Source organism: Somniosus microcephalus, chromosome 1 (genome assembly GCF_052327205.1).
Source record: "Somniosus microcephalus isolate GS21.2 chromosome 1, FLI_Smic_1.0, whole genome shotgun sequence".
Classification (NCBI taxonomy): Eukaryota; Metazoa; Chordata; class Chondrichthyes; order Squaliformes; family Somniosidae; genus Somniosus; species Somniosus microcephalus.
This window is the reverse complement of record NC_140987.1, coordinates 421,722,219-421,746,066: the sequence shown is the minus strand read 5'-3', so window position 1 is coordinate 421,746,066 and position 23,848 is coordinate 421,722,219. Positions and strand designations below refer to the sequence as shown.

Here is a 23,848-nt window from a genome sequence, read left to right as displayed (position 1 = left end):
TCGGACATGCAACCTCAAACCAGCGTATGTGCTCACCATGTATAGAAATGCAGAAATTTTTAAAAGTAAATAAAAGCTTTACTGATGGCCTCACAGCACAACAATGGTGCAAATGGAGAGCTGCTTGGAAAAAAATGTCTGCACATTACCATCGAATGGTGACAAGTAAATTCTTATGGTTTAGAGACTTCCCTAGAAGCACCAAGTCATACAGACTAGAAGTTCCATGGTCCAAGTCCTGGTCTGTGCCGAGTTAAGTTAATCTCAGCCAGTGGGAGTAGTACAATTAGATTCCGTATCCCTGAGCCAGCAAGGGGCAAAATAACCAGGTTTCCTGCTCCTGCTCACTTCCTACTTACCCCTGCTGGGAAGTGTACATGTGCGAGCATCAAATGAGAAGAGGTTTGGATTTGGCTATGAAACCCACTGTGTTGAAATAACCTGCTGACACTACAATTGGCCTCTGTATCTCCGAGCTAGGGTTGGAAAGGTTAGCAAGGGTTCCTGCTCTTGACTGGCAATGGAAAGAGCTTGCGTGAACGTTTGACGAGGGCACGATGGGGCTTCAGTGTGATGCCGTCCATGGTAATATTATAAATTGGATCATCAGGCAGCAACCCCAGCTCATGAAGTCAGTAGGGCAGAACACACACACACACACACGTAGAGAATTTTATGAAAAATATCCAATCCCAGACTGCTCTTATTAGCACAAAACTCACCAACAAATACACATCTTCATTTAGGTCACCTCTCCCAATGGCTCCGTTCACAAAGACGATGGGCCAGATTTTGATGTCAAAATAATGGAGAGGCTAATGGCGCTCACCATTATTTATGTGTAAATGGTACAGCAACTTCAGGCGAGGGTCAGATGCGCGGTTAAATGCCAATATCCAAAAGTTGCTGTCAGAGTTGTGCTGCTCCGCCGTTAGCTTCATAAAAACGGCATCTCGCTGTTTGCATCACCATTGACAGGCATCGAATGTCGTGACGTTGCTGTATTTGTGTGGTAGATACGAACTAAACTCGCCACAGAAAGTGAAGTCTTGTCATTTCAAGCACAAGTACCCTTTTAGCAGCGTGATAATTTTTAATTGCCATTATTTAACTCACGGTTATGTCCAGCAGCAAAATCTAGCCCAAATGTATAGCTAGAAACCAGGAAGAATTCTTGCTCTGCAGTGAGTTAGTTGATCTCAGCCAGGACGGCAAGAGACGCCCTAGAATTAAACCTTGGTGGGCAGCTGTGAAACTTTATCCCAGTGCAGGTTACAAGGAAAGAACATTGGATGGGGCGGGGGATTTCACAAATGAGTGACTATTTATGGGACAAGTCAGTAGAGTATAGTTTCCCTTTAAATTGGCCTGTAACAGTGATAAGCGAGTCATTGGCTGAGAGGCAAAGTGGGGCGTCCTGAGGAGGTAAATACAAGTTATTCCTTTACTGTAGTTAATTTGTAAAAACTCAAGTAAAATCTCATGACTGCATTCCTCCCAAGGAGTTCATAGGAAGAGAAACTTAAAACTCAAGTTACCCGGCCCCTTGCAAATAAACTTTAGAAACTTGGAATAAGTTTAAGTGAATTACTTGAAATACAATGCTTTTGATTACATCAACAATAAAGAAAGACGCTACAAATCCGCTTACATCGAATCCAGGACAAGCTTATAACAACATTATAGTGCAAGAGCGAGAGTGCGTACATTTTGCTGATGGAACACAAAGGATATTGTCCCTTTAAGCGAAGTGTTTACCTGCTCCCCAAATGTTTTGGAGACACTTACAACAAACGCAGAGTGCGCATTTCGAGCACCTCTCGCACTCCTGAATAAAATGCATCAATGCAAAACAATCACCCAACTTTGATACAGCGACTCGCCCCGACTCACTCACCTCCGTACAGCCAGTTCTCCTCATCATCGTCAGCGGCCTCTAGGCCGGCGCCCGGCGCTGCCCTAATCTCTGCAGCCGAGCTCAGCGACTCCATTCCGGTGGCCATGATGAGCGGGAGAGAGGTGCGTGGAGAGTCCGCCAGCGCTAAAGCAGAGTGGCGGGGAGAAAGTCAGTACACCAATGGATGGGGAAAAGCTGCAGGGCCCCCGGTCAGGCGCGGGCGGTGCACTGCCTCCGACCGTCCATTTCCGCCAGCAAGTTCACCCTATTGAGTCCGCGCCGCCAGCCAGCGAGTTCACCCTACCGAGTCCGCGCCTGCAACCAGCGAGTTCACCCTACCGAGTCCGCGCCGCCAATCAGCGAGTTCACCTTATCGAGTCCGCGCCGCCAGCCAGTCAACGAGCGAGTCCGCCCTGTCAGCGAGTTCACCCTATCGAGTCCGCGCCGGCGGCCAGCGAGCGAGTTCACCTCCGCTGGGTCATAGCGCCCGGCCGGATCCCTGATTGGTACAGCGAACCAATGCGCAGAAATGATCAACTTTGCAGACCTAAAACAAGTTTCATTAATTTTGCAGTAAGAAGCATTCCTCTTTTTAATTCCTATGCTTGCTTAAAAATCTGTTCCATCTCCAGCTTTTTCCAGTTCTGACGAAGGGTCATCGACCTAAAACGTTAACTCTGTTTCTCTCTCCACAGATGCTGCCTGACCTGCTGAGTATTTCCAGCATTTTCTGCTTTTATTTCGTGTTTTTAATGAACTATTTCCAAGCATCTCGCTTTTAAAAATAAAGATGTGTTTAAATGAGTCTATAATCTATCCCACTCTTTCATCTCGGCCCAATATGGATAGCTATTAAAACACATGGATGGAATATAAACAAAAACGAATTGCAAAGGGGGAGTTTGTTCAATACTTCAGCGGAGAACAAATGAAACGCATTTAAAGGTGCTGAGCATTCGTGATAAAACACATATCCAAAATCAGCAGAGACTAAACGAATGTGAGCACAAGTGAGTTAACAAATTAATCAGGAGTAAAATAAGGAGGAAAACAACATCCATAAATTATTTGAGGAGAAAGGTGAAGGAGTTCATGGACAGGTCTATAAAAAACATGTTTTTCAAATCAAATCAAATCAAATCAACTTTTATTGTCATTGTTAGTGCACAAGTGCAGTACAATGAAATGTAGGCTTGCGGCTCCCGAGAGTGTACATTTGGATTAAGACATTTAAACATTCAACATACATTTGGCTTGTAGTATATTAACATAAACATAACCATAATAAAGTGCATTGGCAGATGTGCAGGCTTTAGAGTTTATTTGTGGAGTTCAGTAGGATGACAGCCCTGGGAAAGAAGCTGTTCCTAAATCTGGTCGTACGGGTGCGAATGCATCTGTAGTGTCTCCCAGATGGCAGGAGGGCAAACAGACTGTGGCTGGGGTGGGTAGGGTCTTTGATGATGGACCATGACCTCCGTAGACAGCGTTTCTGGTATATGTGCTCTATGGTCGGTAGCCGGGTGCCGGTAATGCGTTGGGCAGTTTTGACTACCCGCTGCAGGGCTTTCCGGTCATAGTAGCTACAGCTGCCATACCATACTGTGATACAGTTTGTCAGGATGCTCTCTATAGTGCAGCGGTAAAAGTTAGAGAGGATCAGGGGTGACAGGTTACATCCCTTCAGCCTCCTTAAGAAATATAGGCGCTGCTGGGCCTTCTTCACCAGAGAGGAGGTATTGAGGGACCAGGAGAGGTCTTCCGTGATGTGGACTCCGAGGAACTTAAAGCGGTCCACCCTTTCCACCACAGCCCCATTGATGTGGATGGGGGTGTGACTTCTGCCTTTGGACTTCCTGAAGTCCACAATGATTTCTTTGGTTTTCTTGATGTTAAGGGCCAGGTTGTTATCGGCGCACCACTTCACGAGATGCTGGACCTCCTCCCTGTAGGCTGACTCATCATTGTTGGTGATCTGGCCTACTACCGTGGTGTCATCCGCAAACTTGATGATGGTGTTGGAACCATTAACAGCCACACAGTCGTGGGTGAAGAGGGAGTAGAGGAGGGGGCTCAGCACACATCCTTGTGGGGCCCCCGTGTTCAGGGACGGGGGGGGGGGGAGGTGTGGTTACCAAATTTGACAGACTGGGGTCTGTTTGTTAGGATGTCCAGGGTCCAGTTGCAGAGGGAAGTGTTCATGCCAAGAGTTTGGAGTTTGGTGGCCAGTTTGTTGGGGACGATAGTGTTGAATGCTGAGCTGTAGTCTATGAACAGCATTCTGATGTAGGTCTCCTTACCATCTAGGTGATTCAGTGCCGAGTGTAGAGCAGTTGTGATTGTATCCTCCGTTGATCTGTTTGCACGATAGGCAAACTGGTGTTGGTCAAGAGAGGCAGGAACACTGGCTTTGATGTGGGCTAAGACCAGTCTCTCGAAACACTTCATTATGATGGGTGTGAGTGCGACAGGTCGATAGTCGTTCAAGCATGTCACAGCCGTTTGCTTTGGCACAGGAATAATGGTAGCGGTCTTGAAGCATGTAGGGACTACTGCCTGGGCCAATGACAGATTGAAGATGGCGGTGAAGACATCAGCCAGCTGATCGGCACATTCCTTGAGTACCCGTCCCGGGATGCTATCCGGTCCAGCAGCCTTTCGTGTGTTCACTCCGCGTAGAACACCCCTTACGTCGGAGGTCGACAGAGTGAGCACCTGATCTTCCGGGGGTGGCAAGGCTTTGGTAGCCGGCTCCCTGTTGTCCCTGTCGAAGCGAGCGTAGAAGTTGTTAAGCTCCTCCGGGAGGGAGGCATCGCTAACTGGGGGGCTGGTGTTTTTGCCCTTGTAGTCAGTGATGGACTGGATGCCTTGCCACATGCGCTGGGGGTCCGAGTTGTTGCGGAAGTGATCCTCTATCCGCAGTGTCTGTTTCCTTTTGGCAGTCCTGATACCCTTTTTTAGGTTGGTCCTAGCTGCACTGTAAGCCGCCGCGTCGCCAGATTTAAATGCTGCGTCGCGTGCTTTCAACAGTGACTAAGTCTAGTTACTTAGAGAGATAGGGATACAATTTGTGCGATCGTGATTATTATAAGGGAGTCAATGAAACACGGCAGGTCATGGTATATTGACAGCAGGCTAGTTTGATGCCCATTTTCAAAAAAGGCAACAAAACAGACACAATTGCAGACACATTAGTCTTGCTTTAATAACTGGTAAATTAAAGGAATTAACTATCAGGAATAGCCTTGAGGATTACATGTATGATAACTTAGTAAATAGCAGCTAACATGGATTCAGAAGGGGAAGATTCCGCCTGATTTTTTAGGAAGAGATGTCCCAAGCAGATTGTGAAGAGCCTAATGATAAAAGCATTTTGCAAAGTTCCACATGAAAAGGTGCTTTTTAAGTTTAAAGGAACCGTTGCTGTTTCTAATTTATATTAATGACTTGGAAACACTATGCATTTTGATAAAATTAGCAAATGACACCAAACAAGGAGAGCAGTTGAATCTGAGGAAGCAGCTAGAGAACTTCAAAATGAGTTACACAAAATCATAGAATGATACAGCACACAAAGAGGCTATTCAGCTCATCGTGCCTGTCAGTTTTTAAAAATTCATTTGTGGGATGTGGGTATCGCTGGCAAGGCCAGCATTTATTGCCCATCCCTAATTGTCCTTGAGAAGGTGGTGGTGAGAAGCCTTCTTGAACTGCTGCAGTCCGTGTGGTGAAGGTACTCCCACAGTGCAGTTAGGGAGGGAGTTCCAGGATTTTGACCCAGCGATGATGAAGGATTGGCGATATATTTCCAAGTCAGGATGGTGTATGACTTGAAGGGAAACTTGGAGGTGGTGGTCTTTCCATGCGCCTGCTGCCCTTGTCCTTCTAGGTGGTAGAGGTTGTGGGTTTGGGAGGTGCTGTCAAAGAAACCTTGGCGAGTTGCTGCAGTGCATCTTGTAGATGGTACACACTGCAGCCACGGTGCGCCGGTGATGGAGGGAGTGAATGTTTAAGGTGGTGGATGGGGTGCCTTTCAAGTGGGCTGCTTTGTCCTGGATGGTGTCAAACTTCTCGAGTGTTTTTGGAGCTGCACTCATCCAGGCAAGTGGATAGTATTCCATCGCACTCCTGAGTTGTGCCTTGTAGATGGTGGAAAGGCTTTGGGGAGTCAGGAAGTAAGTCACTCACGGCAGAATACCCAGCCTGTGACTTGCTCTTGTAGCTAGAGTATTTATGTGGCTGGTCCACTTAAGTTTCCGGTCAATGGTAATGCAGTTGAATGTCATGGGGAGGTGGCTAGACTCTCTCGTGTTGGAGATGGTCATTGCCCGGCCCATGTGTGGCGCAAATGTTACTTGCCACTTATCAGCTCAAGCCTGAATATTGTCTAGTGGGCATGCAGGCACGGGCTGCTTCATTATCTGAGGAGTTGTGAATGGAACTGAACACTGTGCAATCATCAGTGAACATCTCCACTTCTGACCTTATGATGGAGGAAGCTCATTGATGAAGCAGGTGAAGATGGTTGGGCTTAGGACACTGCCCTGAGGAACTCCTGCAGCGTTATCCTGGAGCTGAGATGATTAGCCTCCAACAACCACCTTCCTTTGTGCTGGGTATGACTCCAGCCAGTGGAGAGTATTCCCCCTGATTCCCATTGACTTCAATTTTACTAGAGCTCCTTGATGCCACACTCAGTCAAATGCTACCTTGATGTCAAGAGCAGTCACTCTCACCTCACCTCTAAAATTCATCTTTTTAGTCCATGTTTGGACCAAGGCTGTAATGAGGTCTGGAGCTGAGTGGTCCTGGCAGAACCCAAACTGAGCATCGGTGAGCAGGTTATTGGTGAGCAGGTTATTGGTGAGTAAGTGCTGCTCGATAGCACTGTCGACGACATCTTCTATTACTTTGCTGATGAATGAGCATAGGCTGATGGGGCGGTAATTGGCCGGATTGGATTTGCCCTGTTTTTTGTGGGCAGGACATACCTAGGCAATTTTCCACATTGTCGGTTAGATGCCAGTGTTGTAAATGTATTGGAACAACTTGGCTAGAGGGGCGGTTGGTTCTGGAGCACAAGTCTTCAGCACTACAGCTGGGATGTTGTCAGGGCCCATAGCCTTTGCTGTATCCAGCGCGCTCAGCCATTTCTTGATATCACGTGGAGTGAATCGAATTGACTGAAGACTGGCTTCTGTGATGGTGGGGACCAATGCTCCCCCCATTTTTTTTTTGGGTGTGCGGTCCCTTTAACCGACTGCACGGCCACTCAAAGTTTTGCACATGCGCAAGATTTTACATTTGAAAAGCCAGGCCCAGGCTGTGCAGGACCGGCAGACAGCTGTGTGGCTGCGAGGAAATGTTGGTGGGGACCTTAGGAGGAGACCAAGAAGGATCATCCACTTGGCACTTCCGACTGAAGATGGTTGCAAACGCTTCAGCCTTGTCTTTTGCACTCACGTGCTGGGCTCCAACATCATTGAGGATGGAGATATTCATGGAGCCTCCTCCTCCTGTTAGTTGTTTAATTGTCCACCACAATTCATGACTGGATATGGCAGGACTGCAGAGCTTTGATCTGATTCATTGGTTGTGGGATCGCTTAGCTCTGTCTATAGCATGCTGCTTCCACTATTTAGCACACGTGCAGTCCTGTGTTGTAGCTTTACCAGGTTGGCACCTCATTATTAGGTAGACCTGGTGTTGCTCCTGGCATGCCCTTCTACACTCCGCATTGAACCAGAGTTGGCCTCCTGGCTTGATTGTAATGGTAGAGTGATGGATATGCCAGGCCATAAGGTTACAGATTGTGGTGGTATACAATTCTGCTGCTGCTGATGGCCCACAGTGCCTCATGGATGACCAGTTTTGAGCTAGATCTGTTCTGAATCTATCCCATTTAGCACAGTGGTAGTGCCATAAAACACGATGGAGGGTATCTTCAGTTTGAAGACGGGACTTTGTCGGGACTGTGCGGTGGTCACTCCTACCAATACGGTCATGGGCAGATGCATCTGCAATAGGTAGATTGGTGAGGACGAGGTCAAATAGGTTTTTCTCTCGTGCTGGTTCTCTCACCACCTGTCGCAGGCCCAGACTGGCCGTTATGTCCTTCAAGGCTCGGCCAGCTCAGTCAGTAGTGGGGCTACCGAGCCACTCTTGGTGATGGACATTAAAGTCTCCCACCCAGAGTACATTTTGTGCCCTTTCTACCCTCGGTGCTTCTTCCAAGTGTTGTTCAACATGGAGGAGTACTGATTCATCAGCTGAGGGAGGGCAGTATGTGGTAATCAGCAGGAGGTTTCCTTGCCCATGTTTGACCTGACACCATGAGACTTCATGGAGTCCAGAGTCAATGTTGGAGAGTCCCAAGGCCACTCCTTCCCAACTGTATACCAGTGTGCTGCCATTTCTGGTTGGTCAGGACACACCCAGGGATAGTGATGGAGGAGTCTGGGACATTGGCTGAAAGGTATTACACTGTGAGTATGACTATATCAGGCTGTTGCTAGACTAGTCTTTGGGACAGCTCTCCCAATTTTGGCACACATCCCCAGCTGTTAGTGAGGAGGACTTTGCAAGGTTGATTGGCCTGGGTGTGCCTTTGCAGTGTCCAAATCCGGTGCCTAGGTCAATGCCGGTGATCCATCCAGCTTTATTCTTGTTTTCCTAGTGGTTTGATACAACTTACTTACTTGCTAGGCTATTTCAGAGGGCAGTTAAGAGTCAACTACATATTGGCCAGACCAGGTAGGGGCGGCAGTTTTAAACTTTAATCACTATACAGTGGAACAGTAGAAGAAAACTGCTTGGGTGGTTGGGAGAAAATGAAGGTTGTGGTATTGAAAATGCAGAAGCAATGTCCATTTTCCCAAGGCAGCTGGCTTATTATTAATAAAATGGTTTCACCACCCAGATTTCACCACTCTAGCTATCAAAACCAAGTAAATCATAACATTTAAAGGAGAATTGAGATTAAAAAGATAACGTGCTGTCATGACTAACAAAATGGTGGATCAAGCTGAATTACATATTCCTGTTCTGGACAAATTAAACAAAGAAACAGATTAAAGGGTACAGGGACAGAGGAATGTGATTTGAGTATATAATTCTCAGATTTAGACATGATGGGCTGAATGACCACCTTTCTGTAACTCCTATGAATTCCAATGGGTGTTAAGTATTAAGGTACCTAACAGAAATTTCTGATGACCTTTCAGAATCTTGAGATGAAACACTTAATCAGTATGTGATCAGATAGAACAGTGGGTTAGTACACAAATAAATCCACATTGAACTGATGAAGTAAGTCTATTCCAGACTCGAGGAATGAAGGTCTCCTCTCCCCGCTGTCTCTAATCCATTTCCTAATAGGAGTTAATTCACTATAAAACTGCTCATAATGCTGCATTTGTTTGGGTTTTGCTCAAAAGTCTACAAAAATAGCTGATGTATAGCTGGAAGAGGTATTTGGAGATCAGGCAGATTAATGCTATAACTGCTTTAAAGTAATTGATACTGGATGCAAAAAGTGTTCCATGTTAAAATGAGTTTGAGCAGTCTTAACCTGCTTTTTTTAAAGCATAGGTCCCATAGCACAAATCTGCTTTACTAATGGCCTAAGTGAAATTTCCAGTAAGCATATATGGTGTTGGAAGTACAGTATTTTCACTTTTCTGGTAATGCTGGGGCAAAGAAACATTGTTAGGCAGGGGGAAAGGAGCTTTACTAAACTTGACTTGGGTGGGTCTGAAACTCTTCTCCATGCCAAGAGTGGAAAATGCTCCATTTCCATGTCACTGACACATCAGGCTGAATCTTAACTGCAAAAAACGGGTGGGTTGGGGTCGTATCAGAGGTTAAAATGCAAAGAATCTGGAACAGGAACTGAACCCGCCCACTTCTGGTTTTAACAGAGACGGGCGACCAATCCACTCACAGGAAGCGGGTTGGTCAATAAATATTAAAATGATGAAGGCAGACAGCCTCATTATAACAGTCATTCTATTTTTAACCACAGGCAGTCGGGTTTCACAGGGCTCGAGAAACCTGGCAGCTTAAAGGAGGCGAGAAGGGCTGAATCCATAAGGTAAGTGCTTTTACAGGACTGCTTGCAGGAGTATGTCCTCCAGGCCCAGCAAGCTACCCAATAAATACACCCCAGGATCTGTCTGCCCCCCCCCCCCCATGGGCCCCACTGGACCACCATCGAAACCCCCCCCCCCCAACCAACAATCAAGGACCCCCAGACCACCATCGCATACCCCCCACAATCGGGACCACCCAGACCACCAGCAGACACCACCCCGCCTCCCCCCCACAATCTCTCTCACTCCCCCAATACACTTACCTGCTCTTGCAGGCCTCCAGCATGTCAGTCAGGCTGCCTGTGGGTGGGAACCTCACTTAAAGGGGTCCTGCAGTTAAATTAGGCAGGACATTCGGAAAACCCTTTCTTCCGGGTTTCCTGACCTCAAAACATCCCCCCACACACACACAGAACTCACTTCCAGGCTAAAATCCAGGCCATCATCTTGATGCATAAAAAAAGCCATCTTTTTCCAGTCTAGGCAATGATCGGAGAAAAGGCTGTTCAGTTACAGTCTTTGTGGGCAGTATTTAATATCTAAAATGCTGCATCAGTGAGTCAACAACTTAAAATATTCATAAATATTGGAAAAATTCTCAAAGCTGATGCCTTTTCTTTGTGGTCGCTCATACCAGTTAAAGTATCAAAACCAATGGACAAAAGGCGCAATGTATTTGTAATCAATTCTGTGCAAGGTTCTTTTGCTGTACAATTTTCAGATCACAGAAACCCCACAATGCAGATAGAGGCCATTTCGGCCCATCGAGCCTGCACCGACACATATCCCACCTGATCCCCGTAACCCCTACACCAACACATATCCCACCCTATCCCCGTAACCCCACGTATTTAATCCCCCTAACACGAAGGGTCAATTTATCATAGCCAATCATCCTAACCCGCACATCTTTGGACTGTGGGAGGAAACCGGAGCACCCGGAGGAAACCCACGCAAACACGGGGAGAATGTGCAAACTCCACACAGTCACCCGAGGCCGGATTCGAACCCGGGTCCCTGGCGCTGTGAGGCAACAGTGCTAACCACTATGCCACCGTGCTGCCCCGCTGCACGGTGGCATAGTGGTTAGCACTGTTGTACTGCAAGGTAGTACTTTGAGACAAGAGCTCAGTGAGAAACCAAGAAGTGGAGAATAATCCTGTTCTACTGTAGTGATCAGTTAGCATGCAGTGAAGAGTCTTACCACCACTATATTCTTCAAAGGGTAAAACATGGTGGGACTCGTAAACAGAGGGATTAGTTGGTAGGTTTTGTTAAATATTATAAGTGATCCATTCCAACATCACCACCTGCCACCTGTGTGAAATTATAATGGTGGGTTTTATGTATTTTGGTAATAAGATCAAAGAATCATGGATGTTTTATTTGAAGATTTAATGAAGGGGTGGGAGTAGTGGAGAAAATAGTCAAAACACCACATTATACTTAAACTTGCTTTATTTATACATGTTCATAAATGACCTAGTAGCATGGAAAACATTAACAACTGAAAGTAGTACATTCTATAAATACACAAATAGCTAACAGTAAGCTTAATTATGACAAAAAGATTTTGGGGAGGGGTGGAGAAGAGAAGAAAGGGAATTAGATACTTCAAGTTGTAAAGATTCAAACAATGGCAAAGTGATTGTTTGAACTACTGACCCGTTAACATTTTCTAATGCTATGTGCAACTCAATTGAAATAACAGCATTTTACTGGTTAGGCCAATACTTTTGAAAGGATTTCACAAAACACGGACATTTATTCATGTACTTATCCATTGGTCTACGGCACATTCAACACTTCCAGCATCTGGTTTAGATGAAGTAATTGGAATACAGTGCAAAGGCTCGGTGTTACAATAATGGATTCCAATTTATGTTTGAAAAGTAAGTGTTGATTTCTTCTCTTCCCCTACCCATGTTTAATAACTCAAACAACCAACATTATGCAACCATGGCAAACCTTTGCAAATTTTCCCCTTTATTCAAATAAAAATGTTTGAATTAATTTACTTTCTTCTGCTGACATCACTTAAGTACTGACTGAAAACATGCTCCACTTGACAATTGATCTTTTAAGCTGTCAAATAATTTTACTAAATAACTAAAATTAGTTTTAAGAAATTACATGTAGTAAAATGTGTATTCTGCATTTTTCACCTATAATGTTACCAGCAAATAACTGCTTTAATTTTTTGATGTAATTTACAACTGTGTATAGTCTATCATGCACCCACACTAGTCTTGATTGTTGGACCAATTTTTAAACTGCTTCATCCACAAGCTACAAGCAGATTTGAAGAAAATGCTTCCAGAACAGCATAAACCTGCATTTGAAACGTTTTGTTTTTCTGCAGTTAACAAGACCCATTCGTGGCACTTTCAAATAAACAAAAAAATTGTAAATTAAATAAAAAAACATGAAAAATAGGTTATTCAAAAATATTTGAGATGGAACATTCCCTTCCCTGTTAGGTCCTGTACTAGTAACATCCAAATTAAACAAACTGTATAGATTTTAAAAAAAGGATGTGTAGGAATATCAGGGTTCACATATCTCCTGAACCCTTCAAATTGTTACTACCTTGTAACATTTTCCTATTAATCTATGATGTAAAATTCTGGCAAAGAGCACAATTATGGTAAAATATAAAAAAGTCAGTATACAGGAAACTGCATTATAAAATCATCCGGCCAATACAGTGATCTAACATGCTAAACATACAATGCCTGGTCAGTTTTTTACAAATCTAATGTGTATTAAATTTTACCTCAATACAACCAAGTAGTTATCCCTACTATAACTTTAGCAACACTGATGCAATTAGATAGTTTTTAACTAACCCACCCAATATTAGTAAGTGATCCATCAGAATTAAAGTGAGGGAATACAAGGCAGGAATTGGTTTGTTATATTTAAAAGTGTGGTTATGTGTAGCCATATGGTAATCGGCATACCTTTTGCTCCTGGTAAGTACTTTTATCTATTAATTATGTTTCTTCATAATTTTAGAAGTTACTGTGAAACAATCTGGGTCAAATGTGGTTCGACACAGTGATAATCCATAAACTTCAATTACCTTGGTTTTATCCTGAGATCGGTCACTTCTGATAAACAGACACATTTGTAGATGACTGCAGTGGCTTGGGCAACTACTTCCACAGGTACAACTATTTGGTTAATTTGGCACTTCCACCACATCTCTGGACCAATTTTACTCAGTTTAACAACAACTAGTTAAAATTCACATTTGACAGAAATTTATACATTTGATTGATTCTTAAAAGTTCCAAAATAAAGTTCAGTTCTGGCAGTAAAGGAGGAGGGACAGGAAAGATGTTAAACTAAAATGTGTTTGTGTTGGGGGGGAGGGGGAAGCAAAAGGAGGGGTCCTCAATTAACTACATAAAAACATTAAATGGCATAGACAGTGTTAATCTAGAATATTAAGGTAAACCAGGAAAGTAGGGCCAAATCACATAAATTTAAAACAGATATTAGGAAGAACTTCTTTATTCAAAGGATCAAGTGTTTGGAATAATTTACCAAGCAGGGTAGTGGAGCCAAACACATTAAGGGCATTAAAACTGTAGCTGAATACTGCGACGGGAGAGAGTTAGGGTTCTAGAGAGATCAGCTTCTGTGCACCAAAAGGCATTTTCTTGTCTTCCTGTCCCTAACACTAAATGGGGCACCCTCTAGTTATCTAGTTACCCAAGAAAATTTGTGTTACTGAATGCAATAGCAGGTACATGTGTTAAGAGTTCATAAAATTCTCAAATGTTCTGCCTTTTTTAACTATAAAAAACCAATACTTTGGTATTATACTAATGAATATCTCGAAGCAAGAAGGTATAAGTTACTGAAAGCCTAAAAAAGACAGACAAAAATGAATTGCAGCTCCACTATTTTAAAGGTTTGCAGCGGGGTCAACTCCACTTACTAAAAAAGGGGCCAGAAATTCGGGTCCCCACGGATGAGTACGCATGGGGTACTCACACGTAGGGCCAACGAAAGTGCCGGTTTCGTGCATGCACTGCGCATGCGCGGGAAACCGGAACTTCCGTTCCCTTGAAGGAAGGGATTCACAGGTCGAACGCGTGCGCCGGAGAGGCAGCGCGTACGCCTGGAACTTCCGTTTTTTTTTTTATTTTTAAATACAGGTTTCTCCGGGAGGGTAAGTCTCCAGCAGCTACGCTTTTAAAAAGCAGTCGCAAGGCCTGCTTTTAACAAGGTAAGTGGTGAATTAAGTAAAATTAAAACATTTTTTCCACAGGTTTATTATTTTTAAATACTTTAAAGAAAGGTAAGTTTATTTTTAGCCCTGTTAAAATCTGTAATTAACTTTTTCAAAAATTTAAATTATTGTTTAAAATAGTTATTTTATGTAATTTAGTTATTTAAAAAATATGATTAAAAAAAAAATTATTTGAAGCTTTAGTTAGGTTTTGGGGCCGATCTCTATTCATAGATTTGACAGGTCTTCCCTGCTACAGAGATTCCCTACTACGATTGGCTCTCCATGGCCCACGTGATCCCAGGGGACGCTTCGAACTAACTGCGCGGCATAGTGGTTAGCACTGTTGCCTCACAGCACCAGAGACCCGGGTTCGAATCCGGCCTCGGGCGACTGTCTGTGTGGAGTTTGCACATTCTCCCCGTGTTTGCGTGGGTTTTCTCCGGGTGCTCCGGTTTCCTCCCACAGTCCAAAGATGTGCGGGTTAGGTTGATTGGCTATGATAAATTGACCCTTAGTGTTAGGGGGATTAAATATGTGGGGTTACAGGGATAGGGTGAGATATGTGTTGGTGTAGGGGTTACGGGGATCGGGTGGGATATGTGTCGGTGCAGGCTCGATGGGCCGAAATGGCCTCTATCTGCACTGTGGGGTTTCTGTGATTCTGTGATATGCAAGCACTGCGCGCCGGCAGCTGGAGGAGGCCCAGGATCGGAATCCCACGCGGGCCCACAGCACAACGGCCGGCGCGCTAGGTAAGTGCAGGTCGGGGGCTTGTACCCGCGGGAAGCCTCCGACCCAGATTTCTGGCCCAAGATGTACTTAACCTTTGTTGTGAATTTTATATTTAAAAATTAATATTCCAGAATAGGAAGCTCAGCAACATGTATAATTTGCATCTTCACTAACTTTGGCCCCCAAATCTTTGTAGACTTGTGTTCCCATTCTACAAGAGCATGCTTTGGAGGGAGAGAAATTAAAAACTCTTGTTGATGCAAATATTGATAATGCATTCTTCTTTCACAATGAGAACTTTCAACAATTATAAAGAATATGTGTTACTTAGCAACATGTCTAAAACTCATCAGAGGGGGTGTTACCAATGAAGCAAAGAACATTGATTCTCAAAGGGAAATGGATCTTTTAGTAAAGTTTCAGCAGGACTCCCAAGCTAAAGCAAAGACTAAAAAACTAACAGTATTGTGGGGGTCGAGGGAAACCCATTAAATAAGGGTGCTTTGATAATAATTGGAACCACAAGAAAACAAGCTCCTTAAATTGCTATACACTGAATCTTTCATCTGTTTTATCCTTCATCCAAAATGAAATATAATATTCAACATTTTTATGCTTGCAGTGATTAATACAATAACATTTACAGTTAAATGTAGATGACAATAATGATCAGAATACTTGAGAAGTTCAGTAGCTCTATCCCAGAAATATTAGTTTTTATCTACTCCACTTCCTTGGTGATTTTTCACATGCAGTGTACATTAGATTTGATCTTTTACTTCATTGGGAGTAATTGTTTCTACTGTAATACAAAGGCACTTTCTCTTCCAGTTGCATTGCTAATCTCGTTATGAATAAGGTATAGAGATTAAAATCTGGACAAAAATTCTCACACTTAATCAAAAAGTCTTTCCATAATTCAAGATTCTTGGGGTGTAGTAAAGGAGCAACATTACATTCTGTAAACATTGACATACCACACTGTACAATATGAACTGAAGCACTATGTACAAGATTTGAGTTCTTTCAAAGTGAACACCTCGGTATTCATCAGGTGAATGCGGTAACAGATTGAGTGCAACACTTCAGAGAAAGGGAAAATAATACATGTGCAAAAATATGCTTCGTGAAAGAAAGAAAATAGATTAGAAAGGTATCTACACTTACTAAAGTATATTACTGTTAAAACAGGTGTATTGGCAGTCATCTGTTCAGATATCTACAAGGCACTAAGGGCAGGAATGATATGCTTATACTTCTCGATGGCTGGGCCATTTTTCAGTCCGGTCGGAATATAGGATATTTTGGTAAGAATTCTATTAGTATTACCTGTAAAGAACAAGAAAAGTTACTTTGTTTGTAAACAGCATTTGGCGTTAAACCTTTTATGGACTGCAGAATAAGGATCTGAAACTTTCAGAGAACTGATAAATTATGTGCAATGTAGGAATAAGTTCACTTAGATAAGCAAGAGAAGGAATTATACACATGCTGACACAACTAATACGTGCACAACACAAAATAACTCTTTAGGTCCTGCATGTTGTATTATTCCAAACTAAGAGCGCAGATGGGCAACTATTCTCAGACCTCTACCAAAGCTGTTCTTGAGCCAGCCAGTAAGAATCAGACAAGTGGGGGTGACCAGCCTACTGACTTTTGCTTCCTCTCCTCATTTCAATTCCAGGTCTTCGGCTGGTTAGCTAATTTCAATCAGGGTAGTGGTTATGGTGACCTTGGTGAAAAAAAATAATCAGCCAGGCCTCCCGCTCTTGCTTGTTTTCCAGTAAATCCTGCTAGAAAATGTTCATGTGGATGTTAGGCAAGGATAAGATCAGACTCAGTTGTGATGTCCTCAAACATCCTGTTGACATTCACTGTCTAGGATCACACATGAAGACTGGCCACTGGCAGTGCCCGTGGAATTATGCCCTAGCAAGAATCAGTGTTTTCAGAGGAGGCGGGGAGAGATTGGCAAAGCGGGAAAAAAAACATTTGGAACTAGGTTATCAAAAATGTAGGTATACTTACATATTCCATCATGTTACTGGACTCGCATTTCCTTTTACTTAACTTCCAGTGCAAACCAAGCTAATCACAAAACAAGAAACACACATTTAGCTGAAGATAAATAAAACTTTCTCTTAAAAAAATCCTAGTGCGAGTGCTATATTAGATAAGCCAAAGATTTCAACTTTTGGGCTAATTTGATTACTTCTGTATATGAACAGTAAAGAGAAATTCCAGTAAAACAACATTTACCAAAGCATCTGCCATTCAGAATACTAGAGGATATCAGTATCTGAATGTCTATCTTTTCATCCTCACTACTCACTCTTCTATGCTGCAAGTGGTGATTTATAGAATCAATAGAATGGTTACAGCACAGAAGGCGGCCATTCGGCCTGTCAAGCTGCTGCCAACTCTCAGCTAGTCCCATTCTCCTACCCTTTCCCCATAGCCCTACAAAGGTTTTTCTTTCAGATACATATCCAACTCCCTTTTGAAAGAGAAGATCGAGTCTGCCTCCACCACCTTTTAGACAGTGCATTCCAGGTCTTAACCACTCACTGTGTAAAAAAGTTTTTCCTTTCGTCGTCTTTGGTTCTTCTGCCAATCATCTTAAATCTGTGTCCTCTGGTTCTCGACCCTTCTGCCAATGGGAACAGTTTCCCTCTATCTACTCTGTCCAGACCCCTCATGATTTTGAACACCTTGATCAAATCTCCTCTCAATCTTCTCTACTCTACTCTAAGAAGAACAACCCTAGCTTCTCCAGTAACTGAAGTCCCTCATTCCGGGAATAATTCTTGTAAATCTTTTCTGCACCTTCTCTAAGTCCTTCACATCCTTCCTAAAGTGTGGTGCCCAGAATTGGACACTGTACTCCAGTTGGGGCCGAACCAGTGCTTTATACAGGTTCATCATAATTTCCACACTTTGGTACTCTATACCTCTATTTATGAAGCCCAGGATCCCCTAAGCCTTTTTAACTGCTTTCTCAACCTGCCCTGTCACCTACCACCAGGTCTCTCTGTTCGTGCACCCCCTTTAGGATTGTATCATTTACTTTATATGTCCTCTCCTCATTCTTTTTACCAAAACGGATCACTTCACACTTTTCTTCATTAAATTTCATCTGTCACGTGTCCACCCATTTCACTAGCCTGTTTATAGCTTCCTGAAGTCTATCACTCTCCTCCTCACTGTTCACTATACTTCCAAGTTTTGTGTCATCTGCAAATTTTGAAATTGTGCCCTGTACACCCACATCCAAGTCATTAATATATATCAAGAAAAGCAGTGGTCCTAGAACCGACCCCTGGGGAACACCACTTTATACGTTCCTCCAGTCCGAAAAACAATTGTTCACCACTACTCTCTGTTTCCTGTCACTTAGCCAATTCCGTATCCATGCTGCCACTGTCCCTTTTATTCCAAGGGCTTCAACTTTGCTGGCACTTTGTCGCACGCCTTTTGGAAATCCATGTACATTACGTCAACTGCATTAGCCTCATCAACCCTCTCTGTTACCTCATCAAAGAACTCAATCAAGTTGGTTAAACACGATTTGCCTTTAACAAATCCGTGCTTGCTTTCCTTAATTAATCCACACCTATCCAAGTGACTGTTAATTTTGTCCCCGATTACTCAGAGGTTAAACTGACTGGCCTGTAGTTGCTGGGTTTATCTTTACACCCTTTTTTGAACAAGGGTGTAACATTTGCAATTCTCCAGTCCTCTGGCACCACCCCCGTATCTGTGGAGGATTGGAATATTATGGCCAGTAGCTCTGCGATTTCCGCCCTGAATTCCCTCAGCATCCTAGGATGCATCCCATCCGCTCCTGGTGACTTATCAACTTTAAGTACAGCCAGCCTTTCAAATACCTCTTCTTTATCAATTTTTATACTATCAAGTGTCTCCACTACCTCCTCCTTCACAATGTCTACAATTGGTATTGCTAATTCAAAGATTATTCTTCCTCCTTTCCTGTATGTTCAACAAATAAAGTATTCAGGTGAAGAACAACTTGCGTTTATGTAGCAACTTTAACGTGCAAAACATCCGAAGACGCTTTAGAGAGAAAAATAAGAGGAACAGATTCTAAACCATGGGATAGAGATCAAAGAGAAGATTTATGGCTATGTCAAAAAGATGGGTTTTTGGAAGATTTTCAAAGGAGTACAGAGAAGTAGAGAGATAGTAGGGATTAGGGAGGGAGTTAGAGAGTATGGGTAAGACAACTAAAAGTTCTGCCGTCAAAGATGGGACAAAGCGAGGGCAATTCACAGGAGGCCAGAGTTGGAGGACTGAAAGATGGGAGAGTGGAAATAAGGCTGGAAGAGGCTGCAAAAGTATGAGGAGTGAGGCCATGGTGGAATCTGAAATGAGAACAAGGATTTAAATTAGTTGTACTGGGGAAACAGTCAATGGGTGAATGAGACAGGATAGCGACAGCTGCGTTTTGGAAAAGTTGAAGTTTATTAAGTGCAGACAATGGAAGTCCAGCAAAGAGGGCAGTGAGGTAATTAAGTATGAAGATGACCAAAGCTTGGATGAGAGTTGCAGCATCAGGAAGTGCTGAATTAAGGGCGGAGGCAGGCAATGCTGCAGAGATTAGAGTAATCTCTAATCACAAACTGTCTTGGTGATTGAATATATTCAGAGAGAATTGAACACGATGCAGAGACTGCACATGATTCTGTTCAGCCTGAGCAAATGTCCAGGGCTGCAAATGACATCAGTGTTACGGATTTCTGGCAGGTGTCCAAAAATGAAGGCCATGGTCTTCCTGATGTTCAGCAGAAAGAAGCTGTGACTTGTCCAAGACTTGATGTCAGATAGGCAGTCCATCAGCATGAAAGTGGTCATGGGGTTAAGAGCAGAGGTAGAGAGATAGACCTGGTTACCATCAGCATATATACAGAAGCTGATTTAATGCCTGCAGAAGCTATTTCTGAGGGGCAACATGTAGTTCAGGAAGACAAGGGAGCCAAGAATCGATCCTTGGAGAAGGCTAGAGATAACGGTGGAGAAGGGAAGATGCATTGACTGTGTCCAGATAGATAGAACACAAGAACATAAGAAACAGGAGCAGGAGTAGGCCATTCGGCCCTTCGAGTCTGCTCTGCCATTCAATAAGATCGTGGTTGATCTTCTACCTCAACTCCACTTTCCTGCACTATCCCCATATCCCTTAATATCCAAAAATCTATCGATCTCTGTCTTGAAGATACTCAAACGACTGAACATCCACAGCCCTCTGGTGTAGAGAATTCCAAAATTCACAACCCTTTGATTGAAGAAATTTCTACTCATCTCAGTCCTGAATGGCCGACCCCTTATTCTGAGACTGTGACCCCTAGTTCTAGACTCCACAGCCAGGGGAAACATTCTCCCAGCATCTACCCTGTCAAGCCCCCTAAGAATTTTATATGTTTCAATGAGATCACCTCTCATTCTTCTAAATTCTAGGGAATATAGGCCTAGTCTTCTCAATCTCTCCTCATAGGACAGGGTTTTGGGAGAATTGGCCATGTAGCTGAGAATATTAATGTCAACATGCTAAATACATCGGCGTTCCTCCTATAGTTTAATTTTCATTTTCTCCCTCCTCCCCAAAATAAGCCTTCCACAATACAGAGATCTGTAATAAAGTTTAATGATTTGCAAGCAGATCAGATAGATAAGATGACTAAATTCTTCCTTAAGGCAATATAATAATTCTATACCTCATAACAATATAACTTGGCAGTGGAGAAAAAATACAAAAGAATAATATCTTGGACATTTAAAAGGTCAATCTCAATGTGTTAGTGTACAAGTAAAATATAGCGCCACCATGTGGAACTTACTGGTTGAAAGTCTCTGAATTTTGGTGAGAACCTTTATCAATACAGTTTCTGGCAGCAAAAGGTTTTGTCAATTCATAACACAACAAAACTACAGTATTTATGTATGCACTTAACATATGCAGAAATACTTCTTTAATTTTCTCACCTTGTGATACAATCTGTTATTCTCCCACTCTAACAGCTTTTGTATTGATCTTCTCGTCTGAAAAACATTAAATGAAAGATTTTCTCTCAGCATTATAGTTAACACAAAGCATTTCCACAATAAAGTGGGACGGTATTGTAATAAAACAGAAGATTCAGTTATGCATTTTGGACTTCTGGTTACAGCATTATAAAGGTGGTCCATTACAAACAAACCTTGACCTACTAATCAGCAACTTCTGAAGAGATGGGAACCAGTCTACATAAAAATCTTACCAAAATCTAACAAATTAACATAAAATTTCACAATCCAGTTTTTCTTAAAAGAAAAAGACTTGCATTTATATAGTGCCTTTCACGACCACCGGATGTCCCAAAGCGCTTTACAGCCAATGAAGTACTTTTTGAAGTGTAGTCACTGTTGTAATGCAGGAAATGCAGCACACAGCAAGCTCCCACAAACAGCAATGTGATAATGACCCGATAATCTGTTTTAGTGATGTTAATTGAGGGATAAATATTGGCCAGGACACCGGGGATAACTCCCCCTGCTCTTCTTCGAAATAGTGCCATGGGATCTTTTATGTTCACCTGAGAGCGCAGACGGGGCATCGGTTTAACGTCTCATCCGAAAGACGACACCTCCGACAGTGCAGCAGTCCCTGGAGTGGGACTTGAACCCACAACCTTCTGACATTATAGGCGAGGGTGTTTATTAAAAATAGAAATCAAGTGGCAGGACACACAGGTTAGCACCTCCAGTATCCTATATGGAGATTTCAGGAAAGCTATCAGATAGGCACAGAAGAAAGTTTAGCTGTTGCCTGCAGAGTGAGCCAACCATCACACCTCCAGTGAAGCATTAAAAAAATGGAGCTGCAAAGACGATTTCCTGCCACTCTTGACAACAAAATACAGATACATATGGATGCAGGCACTGCTGTAACTTCTTCCTCACTTGCAGCTCCTGTACCTGGTGCAGTTCTCCAACAGCAATAAATTCAAGGCCACAAGCGAGAACCGATGCTGGCACTTACCTCCTCAAAAGAAAACAGCAATTCTGCCACATAACTTGATCTGTTGGAAGATTTTAGGGAACATTCTAGACTCTCAGTGTAGAGCAATACAAGAAAACAAACATTTCATTCATAATAATACCACACTGCACTAGGGGAAAACTATGCAGATGTGAATGCCAATGTTTTTAATGTATTAATAATTTAATAGTAGACAAGGCACAACTGAGTATTGTGCAACTAATGTACACCCAATAAATTGATACTAGCATTAAAATCAGAGCATTTGATCTAGCAGCAAGAAGCTTTGCACAGTCTAATTATCATAACCAAAGCCCACAAATTCCAAAACAAGAAAATAATAAGCCAATAGCATGCCATATGGCAAGAAAGAGGTGTACCTTTTCTTAAATTAACTTATAGTGGAGTTAAGTTATTAAAAATGTTGAGTGCAGGTTGCTGGATTAGGTAAATTGAATTGTGTAAATACACAGATTTCCAGTAAGTCAACTCTACCAACTTCTCATTCACCTTTTCCCTCTCTCTCTGGCTACCTGCGTATTCCTAAAACATAGACTATGCTCAATTCCTTATTTGCTCCAGACAAGATTTGTGTACTTTGATCCTGTAATGAAATCTGTTTGTCTTGATCCTGTATTCGTTTTGCACTCATGTATATTACCCTCCCCCACTGTGTATAGTTTCACTTCCTCTTTCCCGACTAACCTGGGAGGTTCCAGGTCTTGGCTCTTGGCTCCGCCCCTGACTTCTCTTACATAAAGATCCCAGGATCTGTATGACTCATTCATGTGAACCAGTCGGCGTGTTGAGATGTTAGCTCTGATCTTAGTGATTAAAAGCTAACTTGTTTAAGTCTATAACTTCTAGTTTTGTGGTTATTGAAGGCCCATCAATTTTAATCACTAAAGAATACTAGGATGGATCGACTCCTAAAACCAGAGCGTCTGGACTTGGATCCACATTCTGCTGAAGCATCAAATCAATTTGGACACTGGCTCAAATGCTTCGAACTCTTCGCGGGGGCCTCATCCGCTAGCAAGGTAGATAAACTGAGTCTACTGACTACTCGCGTAAGTCATCGGATTTATTCGTTCATCCGGGACGCCACCTCTTACACGGAGGCCATCACTATCCTGAAGGCCCAATACCAGAGGCCGGTAAACGAAGTGTACGCCAGACATCTGCTGGCTACACGCAGGCAGCGACCAGAGGAATCAATGGACGATTTCTTACAGGGCCTAAAGGACCTGGTCCGGGACTGTAACTGCAAGGCCGTGACGGCCAACGCGTACTCTGGCGAATTGGTCCGCGATTCCTTCATCACGGGCCTCAAATCGAATTATATCCGGCAGAGACTGCTGGAGAAGGAGGTCCTGGACTTAAAAAAGGCAGTGGCCACTGCGCGATCGCTGGACGTGGCCCAGAGAAACTCTGACTCTTATTCTTCCGGCCATGCGGCCCTCACCGCCTCGTGCGCGCCGAGGGGGCCGCCATCTTGGAATCAGCCATCTTCCCCATCCAGGTCTCAGACCAGCTCTACGCCGCCGGAGTCCCCACACAGAAATTCACCCAGGAGTCCTACTACAGCAGCAATGTCTCGAGGCCCGAAATGCTACTTCTGCAGCCAGGCCAAGCACCCCAGACAACGATGCCCAGCGAAGGACGCTACATGCTTCAAATGTAAGAAAAAGGGGCATTTTAGCAAAGTCTGCAGGGGGAATCCGATTTCCAACTCCGTCACCGCCTCGTGGGTGCTGTGCGGGCCATCTTGGGATCCGCCATCTTTTCCCGACTCAACGGCCGCCCAGGGCCCAACAGTGGCTTCGATCACGGTGGATCAATCC

At 43.5% G+C, this 23,848-nt stretch overlaps 2 protein-coding genes across 4 annotated transcripts in view; both read right to left on the bottom strand.

Annotated features, from left to right (window-relative positions):
* Positions 1-2,340, bottom strand: part of LOC147125229 (pre-mRNA 3'-end-processing factor FIP1-like) — a 47,345-nt gene extending 45,005 nt beyond the window's left edge. The window contains exon 1 of one of the 3 annotated variants that reach the window (XM_085999584.1): positions 1,898-2,340. In XM_085999584.1, the coding sequence (XP_085855710.1) occupies positions 1,898-2,003 (106 nt within the window). In that variant the 5' untranslated portion in view covers positions 2,004-2,340. The remainder of the gene's footprint in view (positions 1-1,897) is intronic. The other 2 variants (XM_085999577.1, XM_085999593.1) reach the window with 2 other exon arrangements.
* A 9,087-nt stretch (positions 2,341-11,427) lies between these two features.
* chic1 (cysteine-rich hydrophobic domain 1) overlaps positions 11,428-23,848 on the bottom strand; it is a 53,940-nt gene continuing 41,519 nt past the window's right edge. Inside the window, exons 4-6 of the mRNA XM_085999545.1 lie at positions 20,969-21,025; positions 16,997-17,056; positions 11,428-16,294 (exon numbers count right to left, since the gene is read on the bottom strand). Coding sequence (XP_085855671.1) covers positions 16,244-16,294; positions 16,997-17,056; positions 20,969-21,025 — 168 coding nt within the window. The 3' untranslated portion in view covers positions 11,428-16,243. The remainder of the gene's footprint in view (positions 16,295-16,996; positions 17,057-20,968; positions 21,026-23,848) is intronic.